The sequence below is a fragment of the Fukomys damarensis genome, unplaced genomic scaffold (genome assembly GCF_012274545.1).
Source record: "Fukomys damarensis isolate Sample0158 unplaced genomic scaffold, DMR_v1.0_HiC HiC_scaffold_25, whole genome shotgun sequence".
Classification (NCBI taxonomy): domain Eukaryota; kingdom Metazoa; phylum Chordata; class Mammalia; order Rodentia; family Bathyergidae; genus Fukomys; species Fukomys damarensis.
Window position 1 is genome coordinate 15,723,371 of NW_022900937.1, and position 27,212 is coordinate 15,750,582.

The following is a 27,212-nucleotide window of genomic DNA, read 5'->3' on the forward strand; positions in this document are numbered from 1 at the left end:
TCAAATCCCAACTTACTTTTTTGAACCCTGGAAATGGTTTCATGTGTTTAGGAGACCAAAAATATATCTTTCTATTATAATGAAAATTTGATAAAGTATGGTATAAATACAACATAAACAAGAAACAAAGTAGCAAAGAATTTTAATTCATTTAAAAAATACTCAACACATATGGACTGAAACTTGTATAAACCATAAACTAAATATAGCCCTTTCCTTCTTTAAAAAAAAAAAATCTCAACATAAAGCAAGTAAGTATGAAGTTATTTGTAAGGTATGCAGGGAACTTACGGTCTGGGCATCAGAAAAACTAGGAGCTAGTTTGGGTTGTAGTATTTTTTCCTGTGTGCCTTCTACCAACTGATGGCTGCTGTTGCTTCCCCAAACATAAACCTCACAGGTTTCAGAGACAATGGGAGCATCTCCAGTCTGAATGCTGTCTGGGCTAGCACATGTTCTTGAGTAATCAGAAGCCATTCTACAAACCTATAAAAATTTTAAAATATGAAAAAACAAGACATTTTTAGTTTAGATATTTTTTACCTATTCTCTGCAATTACTGATGCCTTTCCTTCCACTATTTTCAACTACTCAAATCTAAGAAAAACACATCTAGTCTTAAATACAGTTAACAAGAATATTTACTTGCATAGAATAAATCACTAAAAGATATTAATAAAAGAGGGCAAAATGGGACAAACAAGCCTTTTCAAATACAAGTTTTATTACCAAATACAACAGCATTACAGAAAAGTTAAGTTTAAAAAAACAAAGAAAAAGTCACCATTGATAATCTTACCTTAATATAATGTTATCGTAAAGACTGTGTTCTTTAACATAGTCATTACTATGGTTATATAAATGTGACAAATGCTACAAAAACCTCATGCAAAATTTATAGGCCTACCTAATGCTTATGACTGAAACATATCTAATACAAAAATCATAATTTATTCAACCACTTACCTTTAATAAGATATTTAAGTTCTTTCTACTTCATTATTTTATCAGCCATTTCGAAGAACATAGTTGTTACTACACTTTTTTTACTTCTTTAGTAGAGAATCTAAGAAATGGTCTATCAAAAAAAAGGACAACAATCCTACAATCTTACCTTTTTGAAATATACTATAACAAACTGCTTTCCAAAATAATGCTTATCATACTTTCACCAGCAATGTTCAAAAGGAGGGTAGTCTTCAAAACAGCAAAGGTCCAGAGCAATTCAACATATACGCACACAAAATGAGAGTCATGACTGATTTGCCATTTATGTTGAATATAATGGTAAAATTTGTTGCTAGTCACAATTGTTTTTAAAAATCTAAGCTCCTCACCAAAACCACATAATCCAAGGTGGCCATCTTGCTTGCCCTAACCAAGGAATGGGTCTTTCTTTGTGAGAGCAATGGCATCCCTACAGCACTCACACCATTGATGGGTACTATGTTTTTGGTTTTGGTTTTTGTACTGGGGATCAAACTCAGGACCTTGCACTTGCGAGGCAGGCAACAGCACCACTGAGCTAAATCCCACGCAGTACTGTGTTTTTAAAGGTGTTTTGGCTTTCATTTGTTTGTGTGTATTTGTTTGTTGCAAACTGAAGTGGAAAAAGAGGATGCCATTAATTTCACAAGTCCTTATTATAAGTAAAGTTAAAGACCTTCCATCCATTTGTTTACCACATTTTGTGAAGTAACTTACTTATGCCCTCTCATTTACTGGGGTTAAATAATTCTGAAGGGGTACCAAGGACTGAACTCAGGACTTTGTGCTTTTGAGGCAGGTGGCAGAACCACTGAGCTAAATCTCTGGCCCATGGAGTTAATGAATTTTTTACTGACTTGTATATACTCAATAGAATAAAGATATTCAGTCTAACCCTAGACATTTTGAATGTCTTGTCTGATTTTTGTGGGGGTTTCTGCATAGTTGAGCAAAACAATAAAAGAAAGGTCACCGTATTAGTTTGTGTACACATTAAATGGAGATAATGTTAGTTAGAATCTTTAAATACAATGTAAAAGAATTTGTTTTAGACAAATATTTTCCAGTGAACATGAGGACAGTTTTAAGAACACACAGTATATTGTGTAAGTGAAAACTGCTCATCCCCAATAAAAGATGGGAAATTTCGCTGGAGACAAAAGGATGGTGGAGCCAAGATGGTTAAAACTGTTCATTTAAAGATATATTACCATAATGAGGTTTATAAGAAAAAATCATAGCCCTCCCATTCTTTAACCCTCCAAAAAAACTGAGAAGAAACTACAGAGTTTAAAATGTATTTTTTAAAATAATATCTAGCTCTTGTGAACTCTTGAAAAATTAAAAGGAGCCTCAGGACTCCTTTTAGAACAGTGCCCCCCTACACACACACTGATGAGAAGCTACTAGAAGTGGAATCAAAAGAGCATAGGACAGCAAAACAGCAAGGAGTGATGGAGAATGTGAAGGCAAAAGTTGTGAAGGAAAACAAGCTGGAGAAATATCATTGTTTTTTTTAGAAAAAGATATACTAAATCCTAACATATTCTAAAACCTTAGGAAAAGTAATTTCATATAATAACCCACAGTAAAGTATTGAGGTCAATCCTGTAATAGGTTGTTATAAAAAAGAAAGGGAAAAAGAGCATAGTAACAACCAGACAATGAAAGCATGCCATAAGGAAAATGCCCACAAAATAGAGAAAACTATAACTTATTTCAAAACAGGTTAAAGGGATTAAGAAAATGAAACAAGACAAGAAAATACAAATTTGAATTGGCAATGCCAAAAAATGAGGTGACACACTCAAGGAATTAGGAACAAAGAAAAAACATTTCCCAAATGACTAGAAAAAATCCAGGAGTAAATAATACAATAGACAATGCCTTATGAGTAACAAAAGATTAAAAGAAAGATTTTTTTTTAGAGATTAAAAAAACTATAGAAGGTATTCTAAAATTCAAGAATAAATGACAATATTAGGCAAAAATCTAACATACAGATAATTGGAGTTCCTAAAGAAGACCACCAAAGAAAATGCTACTACAAACTATAATTTAAGGACATTTTCCTGAAATTAAAAATATCTGAAACTACACACTGAGTTCTCATATCTCTAAGAACATAAATCCAGAATAAATAATATCAAGATGTATTCTAGTAAAATTACTGATCTTTACAAGAATTAAAATGTTCTTAATAGGACTTGTCAGCAAAACAAGCATGTGACTCATATAGAAAAGAAAGACTACTTTTGGACTCAGACAGCAACTCTTTATGCCAGAAGAAAATGAGGTAACACATTTAAGATATAGAAAAAAAGAAATGTAAAGCCAGGAGTAGTGTGATAAGCCTGTATTCCCAGCACTCGGGGAGGCTGAGGCAAGAGTATCATAAGCTTGATCACAACCTGGGCAACTTAGCAAGATTCTGTTGGGGGGTGCCGGAAAAGGGTGGCAGTGTAGCTCAGTCTAAAAGTCCTGGATTCAATCTCTAGTACTTGAAAAAAAGAGAAAGACAGAAAGACAAAGGGGAGAAGGGGAAAAAGGGTAGGAGGGAGGAAAGATAGCCAGAGATTTTATTTCCCAAAACTAACTTTCTGTAATAAAAAGTGTAACAATTATCAACATGCTAGAACTATGAGAATTCCATTCCTGTTTTTTTTTTTTAACCTACTAAAGAATGGGCTTCAGACAATCAAAAAGATTACAGAGATTAGAAGTAAGGATTGACTATGTAGTTACTTATAGAACTAATATTAAATAAGAATTCAAAAAGCACACATAATGTAATGACTACATGTTCTCAATACAACTACAATAAAGGGGACCATTTAAAATTAATGTTTTCAGACGAGGGATTTAGTTCAGTGGTTCCAGCACCTGCCTTACAAGTACAAGGACCTGAGTTCGATCCCCAGTACCAAAGAAAAAAAATTAACCACACAGCAGTGATATTTGTCTTATTATTTTAGGACAGCTGTATGCATGCGAATGTATTTGTGTGCATAATGTGATTATAGGATACTCTTAATTCCATCATTCCTATATCCTTAAAAATCAGCAGTTTTAACTTGAAGAAAAGAAGATATAAATGTAATATACAAAAAAGTTAAGTAAAAATTCTATAGCCCTACAACTCATGAGGTATTCTGGCCTTAAACATACCACATATGCACACATCCCACAACACCCCACAATTTCCCAACTCTATTATAAAAGCCTCAAAACAGTTCAGAACAAAGGGAGGGAAGGGATAAGGGAAAAAAATGAGAACCAAGAACTGTCATGTAAAGGTACAAGATCCCAATGACGAAAGTAACTGTACTGTTTACCTAAAATGTACCAATAAACTCAATGAGAGAAAAAAAAAAAACAGTTCAGACCAACTCACTAGCACTAAGTATCTCTAGCACCCTCACCATGGGACTGAAATCAACATTTTACAATAAAAGAAACCAGGGTCTTTTTGAAGAAACATCAAACTGATTCCCAGGGTAAAAAATGTACACGATGAGCCAGGAACAATGTGCTATACCAGAAAGCAAGGAAGACCTCAAAGAGTAGCAGCCTTTTATGTGAGAAGAACTTGAAGGTATTACCACCCTGACAAGACAAGACAACAGGCCCAAATGAACCAATGCTGACCACCTTCACCACAAATGACAATTCAACACTCAAACAGGTTTAAGTCTACAAGAGCAAAATGATATTTTTAAATAAAGCTAACTGGTCAAGCTTAAAGTAGAATAAAAGATCAGTTGATTAAATTGAAAATAAACAAAAGCAGGTGGGAAGAATCAAGCATTTATTTTGCCTTTCCTATATGAACTGTAGCAGAGTAATCAGAGTTGATATGTGAAGCATCTCTTTATAAAAACATTCTAATAAATGAAAAAGAAATAACAGAATTAGAATACCACAATAACTAACTACAAATCAATTAGATCCAGCTATTAAGCACCACAAAAAGAGGAAACCAATGGAACCAGGTGAAAGAATACAACAGCATGTATAAAACTTGCTAAAATGATCAAATGTAAGACTCATAAATCCTCTGGAGCCAGGTGCCAATTTGTAAGCAATACAAAGGCAAAGAAACACACTGAACTGTATCAAGAGTAATCAGTCAGCAAAATAAAGACTAGGGAAATCTATAATCTGATAAATAGTTTACTGAACATATACACTGAAGGAGAGCAAGGAAGAATGTACCAATTCAAAGATTTAGAACTTTTCTACTTTTTAATGTCCAGGGATGCATACCTGAGTCACACAACTACAAAGAAGCAGAAGCAAGTTATTAGTCTAAAAGTCACAACAGTGGTTATGTTCAGGGAAGGAAGAAAGAAGTTATGACAAGGACATGAAAGGACTTCTCCTGCAGCTGACAAAATTCTATTTCTATATCCAAGTACAGGTTAAAAAGGTGTTTATTTAGCTGGGGATTTAGCTCAGCGGTTCGGTGGCCTGCCTTGCAAGTGCAAGGACCTGAGTTCAATCCCCCGTACCAAAAAAAAAAAAAAAAAAAAAAAAAAAAAAAGGGTGTTTATTTAATAATACTTCATTAATCATACATGTGTTTGTATGTCCTTCTGTATGTTTTACTTAATAATAAAAATTTTTTGATTAAACTTACCAGTACATGACTCAATATTCAAAATAAAATACATTGAAAATATGTTCCTTTCCCACAACTGGCCCGAATTTTCCCAGGCTCCACTTTCTAGAAGCAATCACTCACGTCACCCTCTTTTGGAGCCTTTTTTTTGAGCTGTATTTTTGGTCCTCTCTCCAAATAGGTGTTTTCAATGAATAAATAGATGCTGTAGCATTTTAAGATGAAGTAATGTTTGATGCAAAAGTCATGATGACTACGTACCTCTTCAAAGAGACATAATGCTGCCTCATAGAGCGAGCACAGGCCATCAGATGTTCTAGTTGGTTCTCTCCACTGACTCCGATCAGCAGATGAACCCTATAATTAAACATTGTAAGATACAATATGGGAAGGAGACAGATGTATTTAAAATCACTTAAATACTCTATGAAAACAATGTCTATTTGAAGAACTATTTACCTTTTTATTTTTGTGTTTGTGGAACTGAGGATCAAGCTTAGGGTCCTGTGCACACAAGGTAAGTGCTCTACTACTGAGCCCTGAGAACTGTTCATATGATTGTGTGCAGTGAAACCAAATTCCAACATTTGGTCTCAAACTAACTTTTACACATAACTTATAAAAGGCCCAGTCATTGAGTCAAATGGCAGATTAAGGCTTAATCTCTCTATCATTACCTTATTAAGCAGTGATTCATTCCAAAGGGTCACAAGGCTCTAGTAATAGTAAAAAGGAGGAATTTGGTAGCTACACATTCTTTGGGTGACTTCCCGTGAACTACTTCCCCAGGGTTGCCTTGCCTTCCTGCCCCAAGAGACACAGGCAAGCAGAATAAGTAACGATCCAGAGTGGCAAAACTCTGTCCTTCCCTCCTCAGTTTCAGCACAACCAACATTGCAGAAGTCAGTTCACGGCTACACTAGCAATGAAGCATCTTTTTCCTAGCATAGCTGAGGATTCACAGAATTTCTCTGGGACCCAATAAGAGAAATGAGAAAAATTATCTTGATGAAAAATGATAAATCAGAAAGCGAACTATATCCATGGTACCTCAAATTTCCATATCTTTGGATCACAAATGTCAGTTCTTTCTATGATTTATCAATGCTATAATTGTGAAAATTTCACTTGTGGCTTTATTTCAAAAGATAATATATTGTAAACATATTTAACCAAATGACCACTTACTTGACAGATATATAATACAGAAATACTACAGAGGAAAAGGTGACTTATATGCCTTGCAAGACCCATACAACTGTAAGGTTCTATGCTTTTATTAATTCAAATTATTTTCAACTTACAAATTTATAATTCCATAATAAAAGAAATCTCAATATTTTGAATCAAATAAAAAAATCCCAATCAATGCTCTCAAACAAAATAGCCATAGTATTTTAGTATTTAGTTAGAATTTTTTTTTCTTTTTGGGGATTGAATCCAGAGTCACTGACCTACATTCCCATTCCTTTTAAATTTTGATACAAGGTCTTGCTAATTTATTAAATTGCCCAGGATGGGCTCCAACTTGCAATCCTCTTGCCTCAGCCTCCCAGAGTGCTAGGATTACAGACATGTGCTACCATACCCAGCTTAGAATTTTTAAAGTTTCATAACATATTAAAGTTTTGCAGGGTTTGGTTGTTGTTCTACATATTCATCTGCCCTCTGCCTATTCCACCAAGAAAATTAACTTAAAGTTTGCTTTTTGTTTTTTTAAGACATGGTCTGGCTACGTTGCCCAGAACGGCCTCAAACTCCAATGCTCACCCACCCCTCCTGATTCAGTCACATGAATAGCTAGGGCTGAGGGCACACACCACTGCACCCAGATATAATGGTGAAATTTTTATCAACCTAAATCTTCTGGGAAGATAACGTGTGTCAAGCACCTTCAAATCACTCAAATAGGAATCATTTTAGAGAGTTCTCCAATAGCTGTTACAGTACAGAACTTTTCTTCTGACAGTTCACTTCTGCCTTCAAAACCTCCTGCAATGGAGCCAGGTGTGGTGTTGCACACCTCTGATTCCTGCACTGTGGGACTCTGAGGAAGGAGGATCAAAAATTTGCACCCAGCCTGGGAAATGTCCCAACTCAGCAAAACCCTGACTCAAAATTTAAAAACAGGTTGGGGATGCAGCTCAGTGCAAATGCCCTAGGATAAATCTCTAGTACTAGAGAAAGAAAAGTAAAAACAAACAAAAAACTCTTGCAATGAAGCTCTGGTAAACGGCCTTTTGGTACCACTTCCCTTATCCCAGCAAAGGTAAATAGAAGTTCAGTGTCTTCTCTTGACAGAAGGCTCCCTTTCTTATTTCTCAAAAGTCCTTATAAATTTTAAATGTAAAGTTTGGGTTAAGAGTGAAGGTCAGTGATAGAACACTTGCTCGACCTGCATGAGGCCCTGGGTTCAATTACCAGCACCACCATTAAAAAAAAAAAGGTGAAAGCCTGTCATCATGGTCTCTGGTCTCTGTCATCCCCACCCCATCATTAATTACCATTCTTAACTATTTTCGTTCACTTGCTGTCAATAGCTAATCAAATTCTTCCAATCACAGCACATGCTTATCTTTTACATTTTTGGTTCTACTCAGCTATTTTTTTCTCCTCTCTCTCCCTCCCTGTTTCCTTCCTTCCTTCCTTACATTTTTCTTTTTTTCTTTCCTAGACAGAGTAACCAGGATCCCTACATTTCCTTGAACTTGTGATCTTATCTCAGCCTCTCAAATAATTGGAATTATGGGTGTGCGCCACTGTGTCCAGATTAACCATTTCTGTTATTGTTGGGTCACCTGCTGTTGCCAACTCACTTTTTCTTAATTACTTAAGGCGGTGCTTCCCAAGTTTTAATGCACACATTAATTACCTGGAGATCTTGTTAAAATACAGATCTGATTCAGTAAGTACAGAGGAGGCCTGAGATTCTGCTTTTTTCTTTTTTCAGTGTTGAGAATCAAAGCAAAGGGCATTCTAGCACTGAGTTGTATCTCTAGCCTTTTTATTTGAGACTAGGGGTGAGAGAAGTCTCCCTAAATTGCCCAAGCTGGGCTTAAACTTGTGCTCCTGCTACCTCAGCCTCCCAAGTAGCTGGAATTACAGGTGTGCACCACCACAACTAACAAGAGTCTGCATTTCTAACAAATCCCAGGTGATGCCCATGCTACCACGGAAGTTCATACTTTGACTTGGAAGGCTAGAATCACACAAAAGGCTAAGGCTTAAACACACACACACACACACACACACACACACACACACAAACTAGTCCCTAGACACACAATGTGTTGCTATAGCAGCAAATACTTTGCCGTAACCTCTCTAAATTCTTTAATTAGCTGTGCAGCATTTCTGGGGAAAACACAATTGTGCTCAGTGGCTCCATTACTTAAAGACCCCTTATAGTGATCACTAAATCAAGGGGTGAGGAAACTGCTGTAACCTTCTAGAGCTGGCACCAAGGCCATCATAATCCCTCTTTTATATTTTTTCTAGGAAAATGCTGAAAACAGCAACAGTGACCAATCTAGGTTTAAATCTAGGCTCCATCACTTACTGGCCATGGGACTGAAGGGTATTTCATCTTTAGACAAGATTGGAAGACTAACTGAACTCATGTACATTTAGCACACTTGCTAATACTTAGTAAGATATCAAAACTGGTAGCAGTAATAATTGACACTGTGTACAATGAAAAAGAATAGAAAATACTAGGAGCCTTTATTAAATTCTTGCTAAATTTAAAAATATTAAACCAGGGCTGGGGTATGGTTTAGGTACAGCACTTGTCTAGCAGGTGTAAAGACTCAGGTTTGATCCCCAACACTGAAAAAAACAAAATAAAACAAAAACTAAAGTAATAGTTATATACCCTGAAAATTCTCTGTAACACAAATTGTCACTGATTTATTTTCTTTCCCAAGAAAAGTCAACAGTTGACGATGCCTCTACTCTAGTCAGGCTCAAAGACATCTCTCAATTCACTATACACAGAATTCATACTACAGTATGTTTCATAAGTATGCTACATTATTAAAAAATAGCAAAAACTATGTATTTTTTAAAAAAATTAAGTTGTGGAAAATATAGTTCATTAAATGTGTGACTTCATATACCATTAATATATGATAAGTATAACTGTCCAAGTAAAAATAGAAGTAACATAAAGTTGTGATTTCAAAAGTATTCATTTAATTACCTTTGTCTTAAATAACTACCATCCAAAATAACACATCAGGCGTGGTGGTGCACGCCTGTACTCCCAGCACTCGGGAGACTGAGGCAGGAGGATCGCTGTGAGTTTGAGACCAGCCTGGGCTACATAGTGAGTTCCAGGTCAGTCTCAACTACATAGTGAGACCCTGTCTCAAAAAAAACCAAAATAACACATCACCTTCTCCCCCTATATTTGTCTAAAGTATTCGCACAAGGACATGTAACTAGAGGGAGTATATTTCCTTAAGGTTCTGTTTTTAACCCAAAATTGCCTCAGTGACTGACTCCCCACTACCTATGAATGAAGTCCCTAAACCCTATAGCATGGGATACAGAGCCTGCCTAGTTCACAGCCTCATCTCATCCCATTCTATCCCACACACTCAGGAGCTTGCTCTCCCACACCCTGGCCACTTTGTGAACTTTGGTCTTCCTTTCCCCAGCTACTCCGACTCATGCACTTCATCAGTGGGCAAATTCCTACCTCTAAACTGATGTCAAGATCCTTACCTCATAAGGCAGATTCTGCCTCATTCCTTCCAGCCAACTCATGTCCACTAACCTCCTCCCAAGGCAGATCTTTACTCGGCAGCACATTATCTTTAATTTGAAATTAAATTGCACCCCTGTTCCATTAAATTACAAACCACCTAAAAGCACTGATGCTTTTTTTTTTTTTTGGTACTGGGGATCCAACTTGGGACCTTGCACTTGCAAGGCAGGCAGCGGAACCACTGAGCTAAACCCCAGCCCGGCAATGATGCTTTTTAACCCAGCACCTAACAATATTTGGAACACAGTGCCCAGCAAACATCCAACAGCATTATATTATGGTTTATTTTTTAGAATTTGAAGATGTACACTTACATTATAGTATGAATAACTGTATTTTCCCCCTACAATTATTTAAACATAAAGAGTATTATATATGTGCTACTCAAATATATACTTCAGTAGCTGACTTTAAGAATACCACTAATAAATATAATTGAATTTACTCTGTTAGATGTTGGCCAGGGACTTAACTGACGGTTACGTGCCTATCTCTCTATCTTACAGCTTAAATCCTGATCCAGTCATTCAGGGGGCCAAGAAACTCATGGCAGGGACATTCACACCACATTGGGTCTAATGTACCAGGTGTGGGTCACATATTTGCTGAGTTCTCAGACTACACAGTAAAGGGCAAGAAAATTCAGTTCTGGAGACCAAAAGCATCAGACTCAATCATCTACCACACAAAGAACAGTAACAAAATTCATTTAAATAACCATTCCTTTCCCCTAAAACAAATAGGAGTTTTAATTTAAACTATATCTAACACAAGCCTGAGGCAACTGTGAGACAGCCAAACTAAATCGAACACACAAAATTCTTCCCCAGAGTAGAACCAGAATTCCAGGGAAAGCAATACAGTTTTCTGGAGCACCACCGGCCCAACAAGGAGCTACATTTGGTATAGGGTTCTCTGTGGCCTTGGAGCCCTGAAGTCTTCAGTTGGTAGATGACTCCTTACTAGGTATACTTGGTAGAATGAGCACCCAAGTGGAGATAAAACTGAAAATACAGCAATTAAAAAAATAAATAAATAAACATTATATTTTACATCTACTTTACAATAGTCATTAGTAGGAAAAATGAATAAATTTAACATAAATGGTATAAAAACTGCATAGGATAGTCAGAAAAATCATAAGCTTTTCAGACAGACTCAGCATTGTAAGTTATTTAACATTATACCTATTAAGTGCTTAAATCAGAAGTGCATGTTATATTACACTGTTGTTGCTCAATAGATTTGTAAATCCAAGCTAACACAGTTGTTTCATCTTCAAGGTTAGGGTAATTAACACTTCTCAGAGTTAACATGATAATTGAATGAAAGAGCAATGTAAAGCTGGTAACAGGAACTCAACAAAAGTGGGCTTTCCTTCTCCCTTATTCCAGGCAGTATGAAGTAGTAAAGGAAAAAGCCAAAAAATAAAAATAAAAAGAAAAAAAAGAACAAGATGGAATATTACAGGCTAATTAAATGAAGAATAAAACACATTATATAGGTAGGTGTGTCTATACACACACACACACACATTGTAAAGATTTCTTAAATTTGTAGAGCAATTTAAACTATCAATCAGTAGTTCCTGGAGTAACCCCTTCCATGTAAGAAGGATATTTAGGATAAAACCTTAGATAATAAGGTAGGGAAGAAGCCTGTGACTCAAGGTACATAGTATTTTGTTCAAGAAGGAAATATACCATGGACAAGTACATAATCATATGATTACATTGTGCTAATATCTTTTGGGTGGGTTGTTTGGTTTTGATTTTTTGAGACAGGGTCTAACTATGTAGCCCAGACTGGCCTGAAACTCATGATCCTCCTACCTCAGCTTCCCTAGTGCTAGGATTACAGGTGCACGCCACCATACCAAGTTCAATACTTTTTTTGTAACAAAGGCAATGCAAAATAAATCGCCTGTAAAATGAGGAATTAAGTGACTTTCACAAAATATTAACATATGACCATGAACAGATACATTATTTAGGTTATTAAACAACACTACAGATTTGGAGCAGTATAAAGAGAATGTTACCAGAAAGTAGTAAGAATCAGGAAACAAAATTAGAAAAACAGATGTGCAAGTGAGACTAAGAAAACACAAAGGGGCAAACTGCCTACCCCAGCTGTTATCTGAAGACTTTCCTAGATCACAGGCATCCCACTTCCTAGATCACCTCAAGTGAAGATAAGAAGACTGTGTCAACATTCCATATCCCAAAATCACTGCGTGCTTTTGCTTTATATTTATTTACCACTTAGAAATCCAAATTTCATAGATTTTTATAATCTAAAAATCTTTAAGTACTTACACATGATAAAATTACAAAAAATGGAAAAATTTTTGTAAAAAATGATCCAGTATTTACAATTGATTTCATATATACAAACAACTTACATAACACTTTTAAATGTCTCTGTTTTAAAAATAAATTCAACATAGTGTTTTTTAATGAAACATTCGTATTAATTCAAAAGCTTCACACTATACTTGTTTGGAGGAAAAACTTGAGACACATAATACACAAGTGATATAATTAGTTGTTTTAACTAAATAAATTTGTCAGTTGAAATGTGACAATAAAAGACACCAAAAGAAGACTGACAACGTAACCTAACTGAAATTAAGTCAGCTTAAAAGTATTTGAGTTTTACTTGAGTTTTATTTGAGTATTTTAATATTCAAATTTTTATCCTTTTTTTTTAAACATAGCTTTTTTATTGTTTGCTTGTTTTTTGGTTTTTTTTTTTTGGTTTGTTTGTTTGGGTACTGGGGCTCGAACTTGGGTCCTTGTGCTTGCAAGGCAGGCGGCAGAACCACTGAGCTAAATTCCCAGCCCTATCCTTCGTTTTCACAGTTACTACATTTCAGTCTTAAAAATTCCTGAAATTGATTATACTACACTGTATTATGCTGTTTATTCTTGAATATGGCATCCAAGGTTATCATAGCCAAGCAGTTTCCTCTGACGACATACTCTTTCCAGACTCCTGCTCAGCTCATCACTTCCCTTCTTTCAGATCTCTACTCAAATGTTGCGACTCAGTCCTTCCTTCATGGCACTACTTGAAATAGCACACCTTTCACCTCACAACCTCTCCCCCGAGTCTATTCCCTTCTATTCCCTCTTTCATTCCCTTGGTTTTCTTCTTAGAACTTCTCGTGATTTGAAATTATATACGTGTTGCCTGACTTACCCTACCAAACTGTTAGCTCTATGAAGGCAGAAACTATATCCACAGGGGTACGTCCCCAGGGCCTAGAATAATACTTGGCATACTGTAAGTGATTAACAAAAATCGGGAAGAATGGAATTGCAAGTGTTTTACAACGACTTCCATACTAACTCAGTGAAGTCCCTCATTTTACATGAGTTTATAAACACACAGAAGTTAAATGAACTTCCCAAATTCACATAAATCTTGAAACTAAAACCACAAACCTGCCTCCTAATCCAGTGGCCTTAACTCTGTACCAATTGGCCTATCCTTACGTATCAACATGTATGAGTTTCTTCATGCAAAGTACATAAAATATTTAATTAACCTATCAAACACCAGAAGAACTTTCAACTCATTTACTATTACCACTAATTCACTAAAAGCTGGATTCACTTTTCCAAAAATTGTTACATATTTTAAAGTTGACATTTATAGTACATACCAAAGAACGCCTCATCTGCATTAATATAGTCATAAAGCAGTCAAAGCTGATCATTCCTTCTTGGCTTGACAGAAGTTTGTTTTTCTCCATGGTATTTACAACTGCTGAAGCCCCCAAAGCCATTTCTATCCATTCAAGAAGATACCGCAATGAGCCTCGCTGAGCTGCTAAACCCAGCAGCAACTCAGAAGCTAATCTACGACCTAAAGTGTCTGCCCCAGAATTGGGAATAGTTACTCCTTTAAGAAATGTTGTTACTTGTGATAAGCAGTCCAATCCCATAGGAGGAATCTTGCTTTCATTTGCTAAAGATAATGGCGGCAAGGAGCTCACAACTTCAATTGCAGTATGAATAACATCATTGCAAAGACTAAGGCCAGGTCCTGACACAGGCATCATCCAGCTTTGTCTCAGAAGTGCAAATAATAAACTTAGACCAGTTCGAACGCCCATTTCTATAAGTGCATCAGTGCTTGACCGAGGTCGTTCACTAACAGAATGGACATCTGCTGAACCAGAGCTGCTCTCCGGAGAATGCTGCTGCTGTTTCACTTTGCCTTTGTCATGGTATTTATTAGAAAGTGCATAAAAGACACGCTGGAGTACAAGCAGTCGTTTTCGAAGTGCCCCTGCAAAAGGAGAATCTGAACAGACCATCTTTGCTAGCGCTAGCTGGCTGCTAAGAAGGGCATCCAAATAATGGTCCTGTTCATCGCTTGAAAGAGACTCACGTTCAAAGTCTGGCAACTGTGGTCCTTTGAGACATAAAACTTGTTGGGGCAAAGGTACTACTTCCTTATTGCTAACTAGTTTAGAATACAGGATAGCAACTCCTTCTCTTGTAGCAATAGATTCACTGTCCTCTGTAATCCAGGAGCTGTTCAGGTGTTCGAGCCATTTCAATTTCACTGGTGGAACCATAGTTGCCATGTTGATTTATTCTTCAGCCATTAGTCCTATACAGGGAGAAGAAAAAACAATCAAAAACTTGTACAGATGATTTATAAAATGTTTCTAAACTTCCATCTTATACTACAGTTAATGATTTCAAATTAGTGAAAGGAAAATGAAGTCTGAAGTTGAATTCATGGTACTGTATCAATGTTGATATTTTAACTTTGATAAATTCGTGGTTTTATTAACGTTAGGGAGAAATAGGTGAAGGCCTATAGAAACTTTCCTTAACAATCTTTGCAACTTTCCTATCCATCTAAATTTCCAAAATTTAAAAAAAAATTTTTTTAATAGTGATTTCTTCACTTGTTCCTTTTCCCTTTAGATTCTGATATCACAGTGACTCCCAAATTTTCATCTCCAACCTAGAACTCTTCCCTGAACTCATACATACAATTACAGTACTCTCTTTGCCTTACCACAAGGATACCTAACAGGCATTTCGAAGTCTACATATCTAAACTTGAACTCCTAATCTACCATAACCACCTTAGAACTCAAACCTGTTCCTCCTGGAGACTTCTTCATCTCAATAAATAGCAATCCATCATCCTCCTAGATCAATGATGATGACTCTTTTAGAGATGAGCGCCCAACCCACAACCCAAAACCCACTTATTCATCGCAAAGTACCAACACTGCAATTAAATCTTAATACTGAGGTGTTAGTTTAGAAAAAACAATTCATACATTAACATCTTTTGTCTTAAAAGAAAAACAACATGCATGCGATTGGTTTGCCACCATCTTAGATCCTTGAGGGCCTTCATTGAGTCCTTCCTCTCTGACACTCCAAATTCCATTGGTGAACCCTATTGTCACAAAATATATCCATAACCCAACTAGCTTTCCCACTCCATTACTACAACCCTGGTCTAAGCCATCAACTCAGGGGTCACTGAAAGAGCCTCACTAGGGGTTTATCTGCTTTCAACCTTTACCCCCACTACTGCCTATTTCAATGAAGTAGGTAAATGAAGCTTCTGAAGTTTAAGTCAGGCGTCTCTTCTGAGTCAGACGGAGTAGCTTTGAGACAGACCAATTATTATGGTTTGTATCTATAATGACCCCCAAAGCATCAAGTGTTTGGAAGGCAGTTATGCACACCCCTATACCACCAGTACAGCATCATGTGTTTAGAAGATGACTGGATTATGAGGGCAATACAACTGACTTGCTATATGGAAGTGGGAAGATGTAGGTCACTATAGGCATGACATGGAAGGGCTTATTTCATTTCTCCTTAATTTTCTGCTTCCTGTCTGCCATAAGGTGAGCAGCTTTTGTCCACAAGTGCCTTCCTCCATGCTGCTTCTGCCTGTAGCCGCAGCCCATGCAAGGACTGAGAAGGCTGAAACATGAGCCCAAATAAACCTACCCTCTTTAAGTTGCAAGTGTCAGATATTTTGTCCCAGAGACACAAAAAGTGCTTAGGACACCAATGCTCTGGCCAAGAATAACTAGAAAGTACAGATAGTTTTTGTAATCTGTTTAAAAGCACTGGAGAATACTGAAGGAAACCAGGCAACTGAATAATGACAGTAGGGAGGAAGGAATTACAGAGAGGTAAGCTGACATTGTGAAGTTGCTTTTCCCTCGGGTATATCTGCCAATTCTAAGCATAGAGTAGGAGGCTGAGAATCAAAATCTGCCTATTCAGACAGTAACTGCTTAAAGATAAACTACCAAAGCTTTTGGTTATATTGAGCTCACAAAACAAAACTGGGGACCTGAGAATCTAGGATTAGAATTTGAAGAGAAAGATGGGGAACTTGTCCCTCTTAGGATGTCTGCTAGATTCTAAAGCTACATATGACAGAAGGCTAAGTAACTAAGCAGAAAGTCCCTAAAAAGAATAGCAGGGGGCACTGCCATGTTAAGGAGATAAGAGATTTAAACTCAGGAACAGCCATGCAAAGGACCCCAGTAAACATGCCAGGTTCTTAAATGAAAACTCTGAAGGGCTAGCACCTAGAAGCTAAGCAAATTAAAGGGAATCTGAGCCTTACCAAAACTACAAAGGAACTTTTACTCAGCGCTCCCTCTAACTGCCTATTGGTGAAAGATTATGTAACTTTTATACACAATGCTAGGAATTTAATACAGAATTACTGAGCATGCCTAGAAGTTGATATCATTCCATACGCTAAGAACCCAGATCTAAAAGTAATCCAACTTTAAGTCATTATAAATGGATAACGCAGATGAAAAGATGGAAAAATTCACCAGAGGGTTATAAAATTCTTAAAAAGTAAAATGGATACTCTAGAACTGAAAAAACAGTAACTGAAATACATGTGTGCAAGAGATTATTTCATTCTGCTTAAAACCCCTCAACAGCTTCCCCTCTCAGATTAGTAAGCTTTACCCTTAAAATAGCCAATAGGCTATACACAGCACAGCCTTCCCTACCACTGACCTCATCTCCTGCTTACCTGTTTACTCGGCTGTAGACAACTGGACTCCTTGCTATTTCCTGGACATACAGAACAGTCCCTATTTTCTCAGACTAGAAATCTCTTTTCCCAGGATATCAGTACTGCCTTACCTGCCATCACTATTCTCTTGATCAGAGGTTACTCTGTTAGGCAGGTAAGGCAAGGTTGGGCTGATTGGGGCTGGCGTTTTTTATCTCTAGTTTTCAAGGCTGATTATTTTCCAGCTAGATCTTATTTTGGGGGAAACATGGTTAAGTCTTTACCAAATACCATTACTGTACAAAGTACATAAAAGTACTTCCATCTATCCCTTGCTGCAAGCCATAGGTAATTTTGATCTTTTAAATTCCGCCTATTTGGCATTAATCCCAGGTAAGCAAGGTTGCCTCAATATACTTAAATCAATAAATATGATAAAACCAACTGCAGAAAAGGCATTTGATAAAATTCAACATCCTTTCATGACAAAAATTCTGAACAAATTAGATATTGAAGGAATATACTTTAACGTCATTAAGTCTGCTAATAAGCCAACAGATCCCTAGTACCAATAACCATAAGCAAACATTTAATATACTATTTAATGAGGGAAAGTTGAAAGTTTTTTTTCCTAAGATTTGGAACAAGACAAAGATGCCACTTTCTTTGCTTTTATTCAAAACTACAATGGAAGTCTTAGACAGAGGAATCAGACTTAAGAAAGAAATACAGTATATCCAAACTGGAAAAGCGGGATCAAACTGTCACCATTTGTAGATAACATACTCTTAAATACAGAAAATAAAAAAATTATTAGGCTAATAAACAAATTCAGCAAAGGTGAGGGGATATAAAATCCACATACAAAAATGTTTTTTTTCTGGGCCAGGGATTTGGCTCAGTGGTGCTGCCTCGCAAGCACAAGGTCCCAAGTTTGATCCTCATATCAAAAAAAAAAAAAAAAAATCACCTTTTTAATACACAAATAGCAAATTATCTGAACTAGAAATCAAAAATACAATCCTATTTATAATAGCTATGAAAAAATAACCTACCTGAGAATAAATATAATAAAAAAGATGAAAGAAGCTGGGTCTGGTGGCACATACCTGTAATCGCAGCACTAGGGAGGCTAAGGCAGGAGGATCGCCGCAAGTTCAAGGCCAGCCCAGACTACACAGTGAGTTCAAGGCCAGTCTAAACTAGAAAGTAAGACTCTATCAAAACATTAAAAAAGAGAGAGTGAAAGAGAGAGATGAAAAATAACCATAATGAAACCTATAAAACACTAATGAAAGAAACTGAAGAATATACACATAAAAACATGGAAATCCTCATCAGAATACTAATAACATTCTTCATAGAACTAGAAAAAGCATTCTCAAATTTGTATGGGACCACAAAAGACTCTGAATAGGCAATGCTCTCTTGAACTAAAACAAAGCAGGAAGGCACTACACTACCTGACTTCAAAATATACTACAAAGCTAGAGTAATCAAAACAGCATGGTACTGGAACAAAAATAGACCAGCAGAACAGAATAGGTTCTAGAAGAGACCCACACATCTACATCAACTGACTAATGACAAGGTCACTAAGAACAGGTAGTAGAGAAAGGACAGTCTTTGGTGTTGCAGAAAATGTACATCCATAAGCAGAATAATGAAACTAGACTCTGATCTTTTACCAGTTAACAAAAATCAATTCAATATGTGTTGAACACTTAAATGTTTGAGCTGAAATTATGAATCTACTATAGAGGAAATACTGATCCAAGACACTGGAATAGGCAAGGATATTTTGGATAAGACTCAAAAAGTACAAAGGGAAAAGAGCAAAAATTGACAATTTTTTATAGGAATGCATCAAACTAAAAGGCTTCTTCTCAGTACAGGACACAGTTAGCAGAATAAAGAGACAATCTACAGACCGAGAGAAAACATTTGTAAACTACACTTCTGACAAGGGGTTAATATCCAGAATATATAAGGAACTCAAAAAACTCAGTACCAAAATGCACCAAATAACTCAATGAAAAAATGGACAACACAACTAAACAGACATTTCTTTGAAAAAGGCATTCAAATTGCCAACAGGTATATGAAAAATGTTCAACATTACTAATCATCAGGGAACTATGCAAATCAAAACCACAATGAGATAACACTTCAATCCAGTAAGAACAGTTACTGCCAAAAAAATAAGGGCTGGCAAAGACATAGAGAAAAAGGAACAAACCTTTGCACACTGTTGGTGGGAATGTAAATTAGTATGGCTATTATGGAAAACAAATTTCAAAAAAGGAATAATAAAGACAAAATAAAATGGTAATTTAGAACATTTCAAAAACAGTAAGAGTGATATCTCAATTTCAGAGAGATGATGCTTCAGTGAAAAAAATGAAAGCAATCAGCTAATGTAACCAATAAGAAGAAAAAATATAAAACAGAAGGTGCTTAATATTATGAAAAAGAATGGAAAGACAGCTGTGGGAAATGGTTTGGTGGTTCCTTAAAACGTTAAAAATAGGACCAAGGATTTGGCTCAAAGGTTCTGTCTGCCTCACAAGCTCAAGGTCCCAAGTTTGATCCTCTGTACCAAAAAAAAGTTAAAAATAGAGTTACTATATGGCACAGCCATTCCACTCCTAGGTCTATATCCAAGAGAACTGAACACATGTTCACACAAAAGCATATATATACATAAACACTGGTAGGAGCATTACAATTCCTAATAGTTAAAAAGTGGAAGCAACTGAAATTCAATTACAATATAATCAAGCTATCTCTAAATAAAACATTACCATCTCAAATAAAATTTGAAACAAACTGTGGTAACAAACTTAGGTAGCTAAGTTAGATAGAAATTAATATACAGTCAGAAAGGGACTGGCCTGTCAAGGAAGTCAGCAGGAAAAATAAATGCACCAAAATTGTCGCTGGAAGCACATCTAAAGAACAGACCTTGCCAGGCATGGTGGCGCACGCCTGTAAGCCCAGCACTCGGGAGGCTGAGGCAGAAGGATCGCTGTGAGTTCGAGACCAGCCTAAGCTACATAGTGAGTTCCAGGTCAGTCTCAACTACATAGTGAGACCCTGTCTCAAAAAACCAAAAAAAAAAAAAAAAAAAAAAAAAAAAAGAACAGACCTCAAGATAAAGATGCCATAACCAGGACTACATGCCTCCCCTGAGGGAGAAGAAGTAACTTGGAATTATACTATAATAGGTATCTCCCAATCCAGTAAAGTCCAGATAGACACCAGTCACCCAGGTGGGTGGGCAGAGCTTCCAGACTCATCCCTTCCCCAAAATGCCTTTGTTCTTTCCATGTACCCTTGCTATGAGACCTGCTTCTCTATTGGATCAATATAAGCTAAACAGCTACACTTTTAATCTTACTGGTTGATTATAGTTTGACCCATGTTGTACTCACCATGGGATTTTATACCCACCTCGAGATTCTGTTCTATAAAACATTCTTAGAGAAGTGGCCTCAGTGGCAAACCACTTTCAGGTCCCCTTCTTTCTCTCAGGAGGTATCTGTCAATAAATTTTTCCTACTCTTACCCTCCACTGCTCCGCAGAATTCATTCTTTGATTTCAAGAGACACAAACTTGGTGTATCTGACATCTAGCAGGTTGGGAGCCTTACTTTCCCTTATATTAGAATTATCTATACAATAAAATATTATACAATCATAAAAAGGTAACAAGCGTTGGGGTGCAGCTCAGTGGTACAGCGCTCATCTAGCATACGTGAGGACCTGGGTTCAATCTCCAACACCAAATGGGGGGAAAAAGAAAACGGAATGACTTTGACGAGTGAAACAAAAAACTACAGGATATCATGTTTGGTTCATCAAATTGTGAATTCAAATGAATTCAAATGAAAGAAAGTGCAAATATAAAGGACAAAAAGCAGATCAGAATAGCTAGAAAACATAAAGCTGTTTCTGTAAAACTGTAAGGAAATACTGAGTTCAGAGTATTTTTTAAAAGGAACCAACAAATTTGAATTTTAATTCTGTAATCAATGAGGTGTTAAAACATGAACTGGACAAGCCATGCATGATGGCACATACCTGTAATCCCAGCACTTGGAAGGCTGAGGCAAAAGGATCATAAAAGTTTGAGGCCAGCCTGGGTCTACAAAGTGGGTTCAAGGCCAGCCTGAACTACATAGCAAGACCCTGTCTCAAAATACAAAAAAACAACAACACTGATAAACTAGAGGCCAAAAATGGTGTATCCACCTGGCACTGGCACAGTATCTGGTGCCTCATATGGCCTTGATGAAAGATGCATTTCAAGAAAACTAATGTGACAGCAATTTATTGCGAATTGGAGAAGTAGGGTAATATAGTTAAGATAGTACTGGAACAATTCAGTAATGAGATTCAAAGAAACTAACATTAAAAAAGCTCTGGTTGATTTAAGGGAGAAGTCTATCGTGCCCTTAAGAGACAATTCCCGCCACTTCTCCCTTCACTCTTCACATTGGGGTTTTAATATGAAATTAACTGAAAATTCCCCCTTTCCAGCCCATTACAATAGATTTCACACTCAACTCCTTGGTATCAGGTTGTCTGTCCTCAACTCCAATTTATCTTCCTTCTTTCTTCAAAACAAATTCTGATGTTACTCCCTTTAATGGCCAAAGTTTAACAAGTAAAGGCCAATCAATTCACACCAGCAACTATCTCATTACAATGAGGAATTAAGATACTTTCTCAGTTTATTTTCTTCCACCATCTCCCACTTACTCTTTCACATAGACCACTCAACAAATTCTTACAAGTTCTTCAAAAACACCAGGTTCTTTGAGGCCTCAGACTACTGCCTTTAATCTCTTTTCCTTCACTTAGTGAAACCAAATCTTTCTGTTCTTTATTCAAATTTTACTTCAGAAAAACTTACAGCACCTTTCAGAATTTAAAATCTAGTACTAATTTTCTAACAATACCTCTCACTTTGAACTATAAGTATTTAGGACTTTTAAATCCCCTAATAAAGAACACACTCTTCATTGACTGCATCTCTATCTTACTCAATTTTAATTCCCTAGCACGCAGACTACAACATCACAGTATTTGTTTAATTATTCACTATTGCAACTACTTCCTACATTTAAATTTTGGCTATCAAAAGAATAATTCATAGGAATATTAATATCTGTTTTTCTAAGCCCTAAGCATTTGGCAGTTAGATACTATTTCTTACTTCAGTGGAAATATAAATAAAACATTTTACCATCAGTCTTGAGGGTTTCACAATTCCAAACACAAAGGAAAAAAGTCACAAATAATTGCTTTTTTAAAAAAGTGAAAAGGGCTGGGGATTTAACTTAGCAGTTCAGTGGCCTGCCTTGCAAGCGCAAGGACCAGAGTTCAATCCCCAGTACAAAAAAAAAAACAAAACACCTAAAAATTGAAATATTTTGCCAGGTATGCTAGTATACACCTGGAATCCCAGCATTCCAGAAAAAGACAAAGAAGAGTCACAAATTCAAGCCCAGCATGGGCAACCTAACAAGATCTTGTCTGAAAAAATTAAAAAGGGGCTGGAAATATAGCTCAGTACAAAGGCTATGGATTCAAGCCCTAGTACTAGAAAAAAAAATTTTTGACATATTCTATAAGTAGCATTTCTAAGTTACTTCTCAAGAAAAGTTTCAGAACCATGTCAAAACTGCACATTTAATTTTCAGATAACATCAAATCTGTCAGTCAACGAGATAGTTATTCAACAAATTTAAACACTATAATTTAACAGAGACAGCCTCTTCTAAAGATATTGTAATCATTACCTCCAACCTTAGCTATAGTTACCTACCATTCATATATCTGCACCCTGCACTCAATCTCAGCTGCAGAAATACAGAACTTCTCTTAGGTACAGAACTCAAGCATTCATAAATCTCAAGCGGAATATTTTTTCTTGCTCCAACTGTATCCAATTGAAGCAATGTAGCTGAGCGTGGTGGTGCACACCTGTAATCCCTGCACTCGGGAGGCTGAGGTAGGAGGATCGCTGTGCGTTCCAGACCAGCCTGGGCTACATAGTGAGTTCCAGTTCAGTCTCGACTACATAGTAAGACCCTGTCTCAAAAAACAAAACAAAACAAAAAACAACTGAAGCAACGATTAAAAAAAAAATCCCTGGTAGAAAACTAAGATCACCAAATATTATGACAAAGGTTAGAGTTACTGGAGAATTAGGCTTTGAGAGCAAAAGAAAATATAGAATTTAAGGTAAAACAAAAGGTGGAAGGTGATGGGACAGTAAAATACTACAAAATAATGGTAATAATTTAAATTAACAAGGAAAGCTACAAGCAAAATTGAAAGGGTAAAGGAGCCAGAAGAATTTCTGTGGGCAGGTTTCAAGAGCCATTCCTCAATCAGGATCAAGATGCTGCATGATGGCGGATGCCTGTAACCCCAGCACTCAGGAGTGGAGACAAGAGGACTGTGGTGAGTTTGTGCCCAGCCTGGGCTACACAGTGAGAATGACATCAGCCTGAACTACATAGTGACACCTTGTCGCAGAGCAGAGCAATTTTTTGAAAGCAAGGCACAACTTTTTTTGTTTACCAGAAAGGTAAAAGATTTGCTTCCTATTAATTAAGAGACAAAAGCTATTGCTCAGCATTGGCCTGGGTGCAGAGAGTAAAGAGGCCATGTTAGTAATACAAAGAGGAAAGACATTCCAGGAAGACTTGGCCATCCCAAGCTTAGGATACCACAGATTAAAAAAACCTACTAAACCATAATGCAGTCAATAACATTTGTTGACTGAAACTCACCAAAGGAAAATTATTGCCAATTCTCTGTCTTTTCCCACTGTATCTGTTAACCCACACTACTTTGTGGTTGGTCTGTTTCTCCTATTGCAATAAAACTTTTTCATCTTAGAATTTTCATATAGGCCATCAAATATACTTACACACATGTGGGCTGAGAGAGAAAGGGTCCAACATTCCCCAAAGGGTACTTCTATTTTTTCTTCCACAGCTGCCCCATATGCCTCACAGCAGCTACCATACATTAGGCACCCCACAGCCATTCCAGTAGACATCTGCTTTGGCTACAAAAATTTAACCCAAATGTCACAAATTTAACCCAAATGCATTTACCCTACAGACCCTTCAGATAACTCAAGCTTCACCACCACTTAGGATTACTCTGCCTCTTTGCACCTTTCCTTAATCGGGTCCTCAAGGAGCCTCTCCCACCCATGACCAAAGAGAAAGTCTGAGTACTGAAGATATGCAACCTTCCTGTACACTTAAGTCAGTCTATTCACTGTTCCCTTGTGCTGCAGCATAAATCCTAATACAGCCTCTTTTGGATGGCCTATTTTTGCCTACTCGTGATTTCTATCTTAAGGAGAGTACGGTGTGCCACTACAGCAACAGCTCTTAACAGCAAAGGTCACTGACACTGAAAATGGTCAGTAGTTGGTGCTAGTAACACTAAAGGCCATTGGTGCCAAAAGTAGTCGGCAACTGGGGCTGGTGACACAGAAAGCCACTGGCACCAAATGTGGCCAGCAGCCAGGGTTGGTAACATTAAAAAATGCTGGCACCAAAAGCAGCCAGCAGCTGGAGCTGGTAACACTGAAGGTGGCTAGCAGCAGAGAACAGAAGGGCAACAGAAAATTGGAGAGAGCCACCATCTCCATTGGCCCAAAGAATTCCTGAGTCCCGCTGATAAATGCTTGCTCTGACCAGCAAAAAAGATCACTAATACTAAGAGCTAATAGCTGCTGGTACTCAAAGCTAAGGACTGTTGTCACTAAAAGAGATATATACTCGACCAATCTGTGATCACTTTATGAAATGAGCAAACAAACAAACTCAACTACCAGGTACGGTGGCTCACTCCTGTAATCCTACCTGTCAGGGAGGAAGAGGCAGGAGGATTGCAAGTTCAAAGCCAGCCTAAGCAATTTAGCAAAATCCTGTCGTAAAAATAAAATTTAGGGCCAGGGATTTGGCTCAGTAGTTCCGCTGCCTGTCTTGCAAACACAAGGTCCCAAATTCGATCCCCAGCACCAAAAACTACTAAATAAATAAATAAATAAAATTTAAAAGACTGGAGATGCAGTTCAGCAATAGAATGCCCCTGGACTCCATCTCAGTAGTATTAAAAAAAAAAAAAAAAAAAAAAAAAATTTTTTAAAAAAAAAAAAAAAAAAAAAAAAGAATCCTCAGCAACTGGCAACATCATGGAAGTCCATATGGGGCCATGAAGAACTGGACAATGATGATGCTCAACAAAGCAGAAGCCACCAAAGCACTAGCCCATTTCTGATTTCCACTTACAAGTAGCTAGCAACGCTTGCTACCACCCCTCAAATGATGCTCAGATCTACCCATATGATACCGTTTTCACTAGCAGGATCATCATCCCAGCTACAAGCATCTCTCACAATAATCTCCTGACCGCCTGCCTACACACTCTTTGCCTCCCTAGCCACAGTAGTGTTTTCAAAAGCCAAATTTGACTATGTCTCTCCTCTACTTGAGATATCCCCTGAGATATCATAACTGAGATATCATATCTGAGATTTACTTCAAAATAATACAAGAAGAGAACCAGATGCGGGCACAAATGAAACACAAGTGGCTATAAATTAATAACTGTTGAAACTAAACATATATATATATATATACACACACACACACACACACACACACACACACACATATATACATATGGTATTTTTCTGTAATACAAAGTTAACAAAGTATTTGAAAGGTGAAGTCAAATTTTTTTCAGAAGAGTTTTAATAGTTTACTGGAAAGAAAAAACCTCCTTCTCTGGCCAAGGCCAAAAACTAACCTCTCACTTGTACCCTTCCTTCTATGGCTATACCTGAGATCCTTGGTTCCTGGAAGGCGTCACACTCCTTTGTATTTCTGACCCATTGCACATGCAGTTCCCTCTGCCTAGAGCATGCCTTCATCAAGTTAATATTTATTTAGTCACAAGACCTCAGTTTAAACATCCCAGTACCAGGGAAGTACTATGTTCTCAGTAATTCAACCTAATTATTAAGTTTAATTAAATGTCACTTTCTCGGGGAAGCTACCTGACTGCACCCACATGAGATCATGTCACTCTTTCAAAATGCTTACACAGCAGCCACTACTTCACCTTCATTGTGCTTTGGACAGTTTACAGCTATGTATTATTTTCTACTTATTTAATGTTTATTTGTGGCATAGTAAGAAGGATATATTTGATTTTTGTCCCTGGTTCCTAACCAGGCTTCTAAAACCCTAGGAATTTCCCGAGTGATAGGAATAAAAGGAGCATCTTTTGTTAGTAAAATAAGCCCTTTTCAAACAAACCTGAGTTTATACGACTGAGGTGACTTTTGATGACCCCCACATTCAGAACTTCAGAGAAGGAGAGGGGCCTTTAAGGTAATAACCAACAGCCAATGATTTACTCCACTGAGCCCACATAATGGAACCTCCACAAAAATCCCTAAACAGAGATGCTGTTTTTCCTCTCTTTTTCTTTCATCTTTTGTGGTGCTGGGGATTAAACCCAGTGTGTGCTAGACAAGTACTCTAGGACTAAGCTAGGCCCCCAGTCTCCTAGACAATTTTGAGAGCTTGTAGGCTGGAAAACAACATACCAAGATGCTAGATGGGTGGAACACCAGAGGGAAGAGAAACGTCACAGCCCTCCCCTCTAACTTGCCTTATGCATCTCTTCCATCTGGCTATTCTGAGTTACATCCTTTTTAATAAACTAGCAATGAGAAGCAATCTGTTT

The 27,212-nt window shown here is 37.1% G+C and overlaps 1 protein-coding gene across 1 annotated transcript in view; it reads right to left on the reverse strand.

Annotated features, from left to right (window-relative positions):
- Herc1 (HECT and RLD domain containing E3 ubiquitin protein ligase family member 1) overlaps positions 1 to 15,001 on the reverse strand; it is a 140,416-nt gene extending 125,415 nt beyond the window's left edge. The window contains exons 1-3 of the mRNA XM_010641197.3: positions 14,050 to 15,001; positions 5,870 to 5,965; positions 292 to 486 (exon numbers count right to left, since the gene is read on the reverse strand). Coding sequence (XP_010639499.1) covers positions 292 to 486; positions 5,870 to 5,965; positions 14,050 to 14,979 — 1,221 coding nt within the window. The 5' untranslated portion in view covers positions 14,980 to 15,001. The remainder of the gene's footprint in view (positions 1 to 291; positions 487 to 5,869; positions 5,966 to 14,049) is intronic.
- Between the last annotated feature and the right edge of the window lie 12,211 nt (positions 15,002 to 27,212).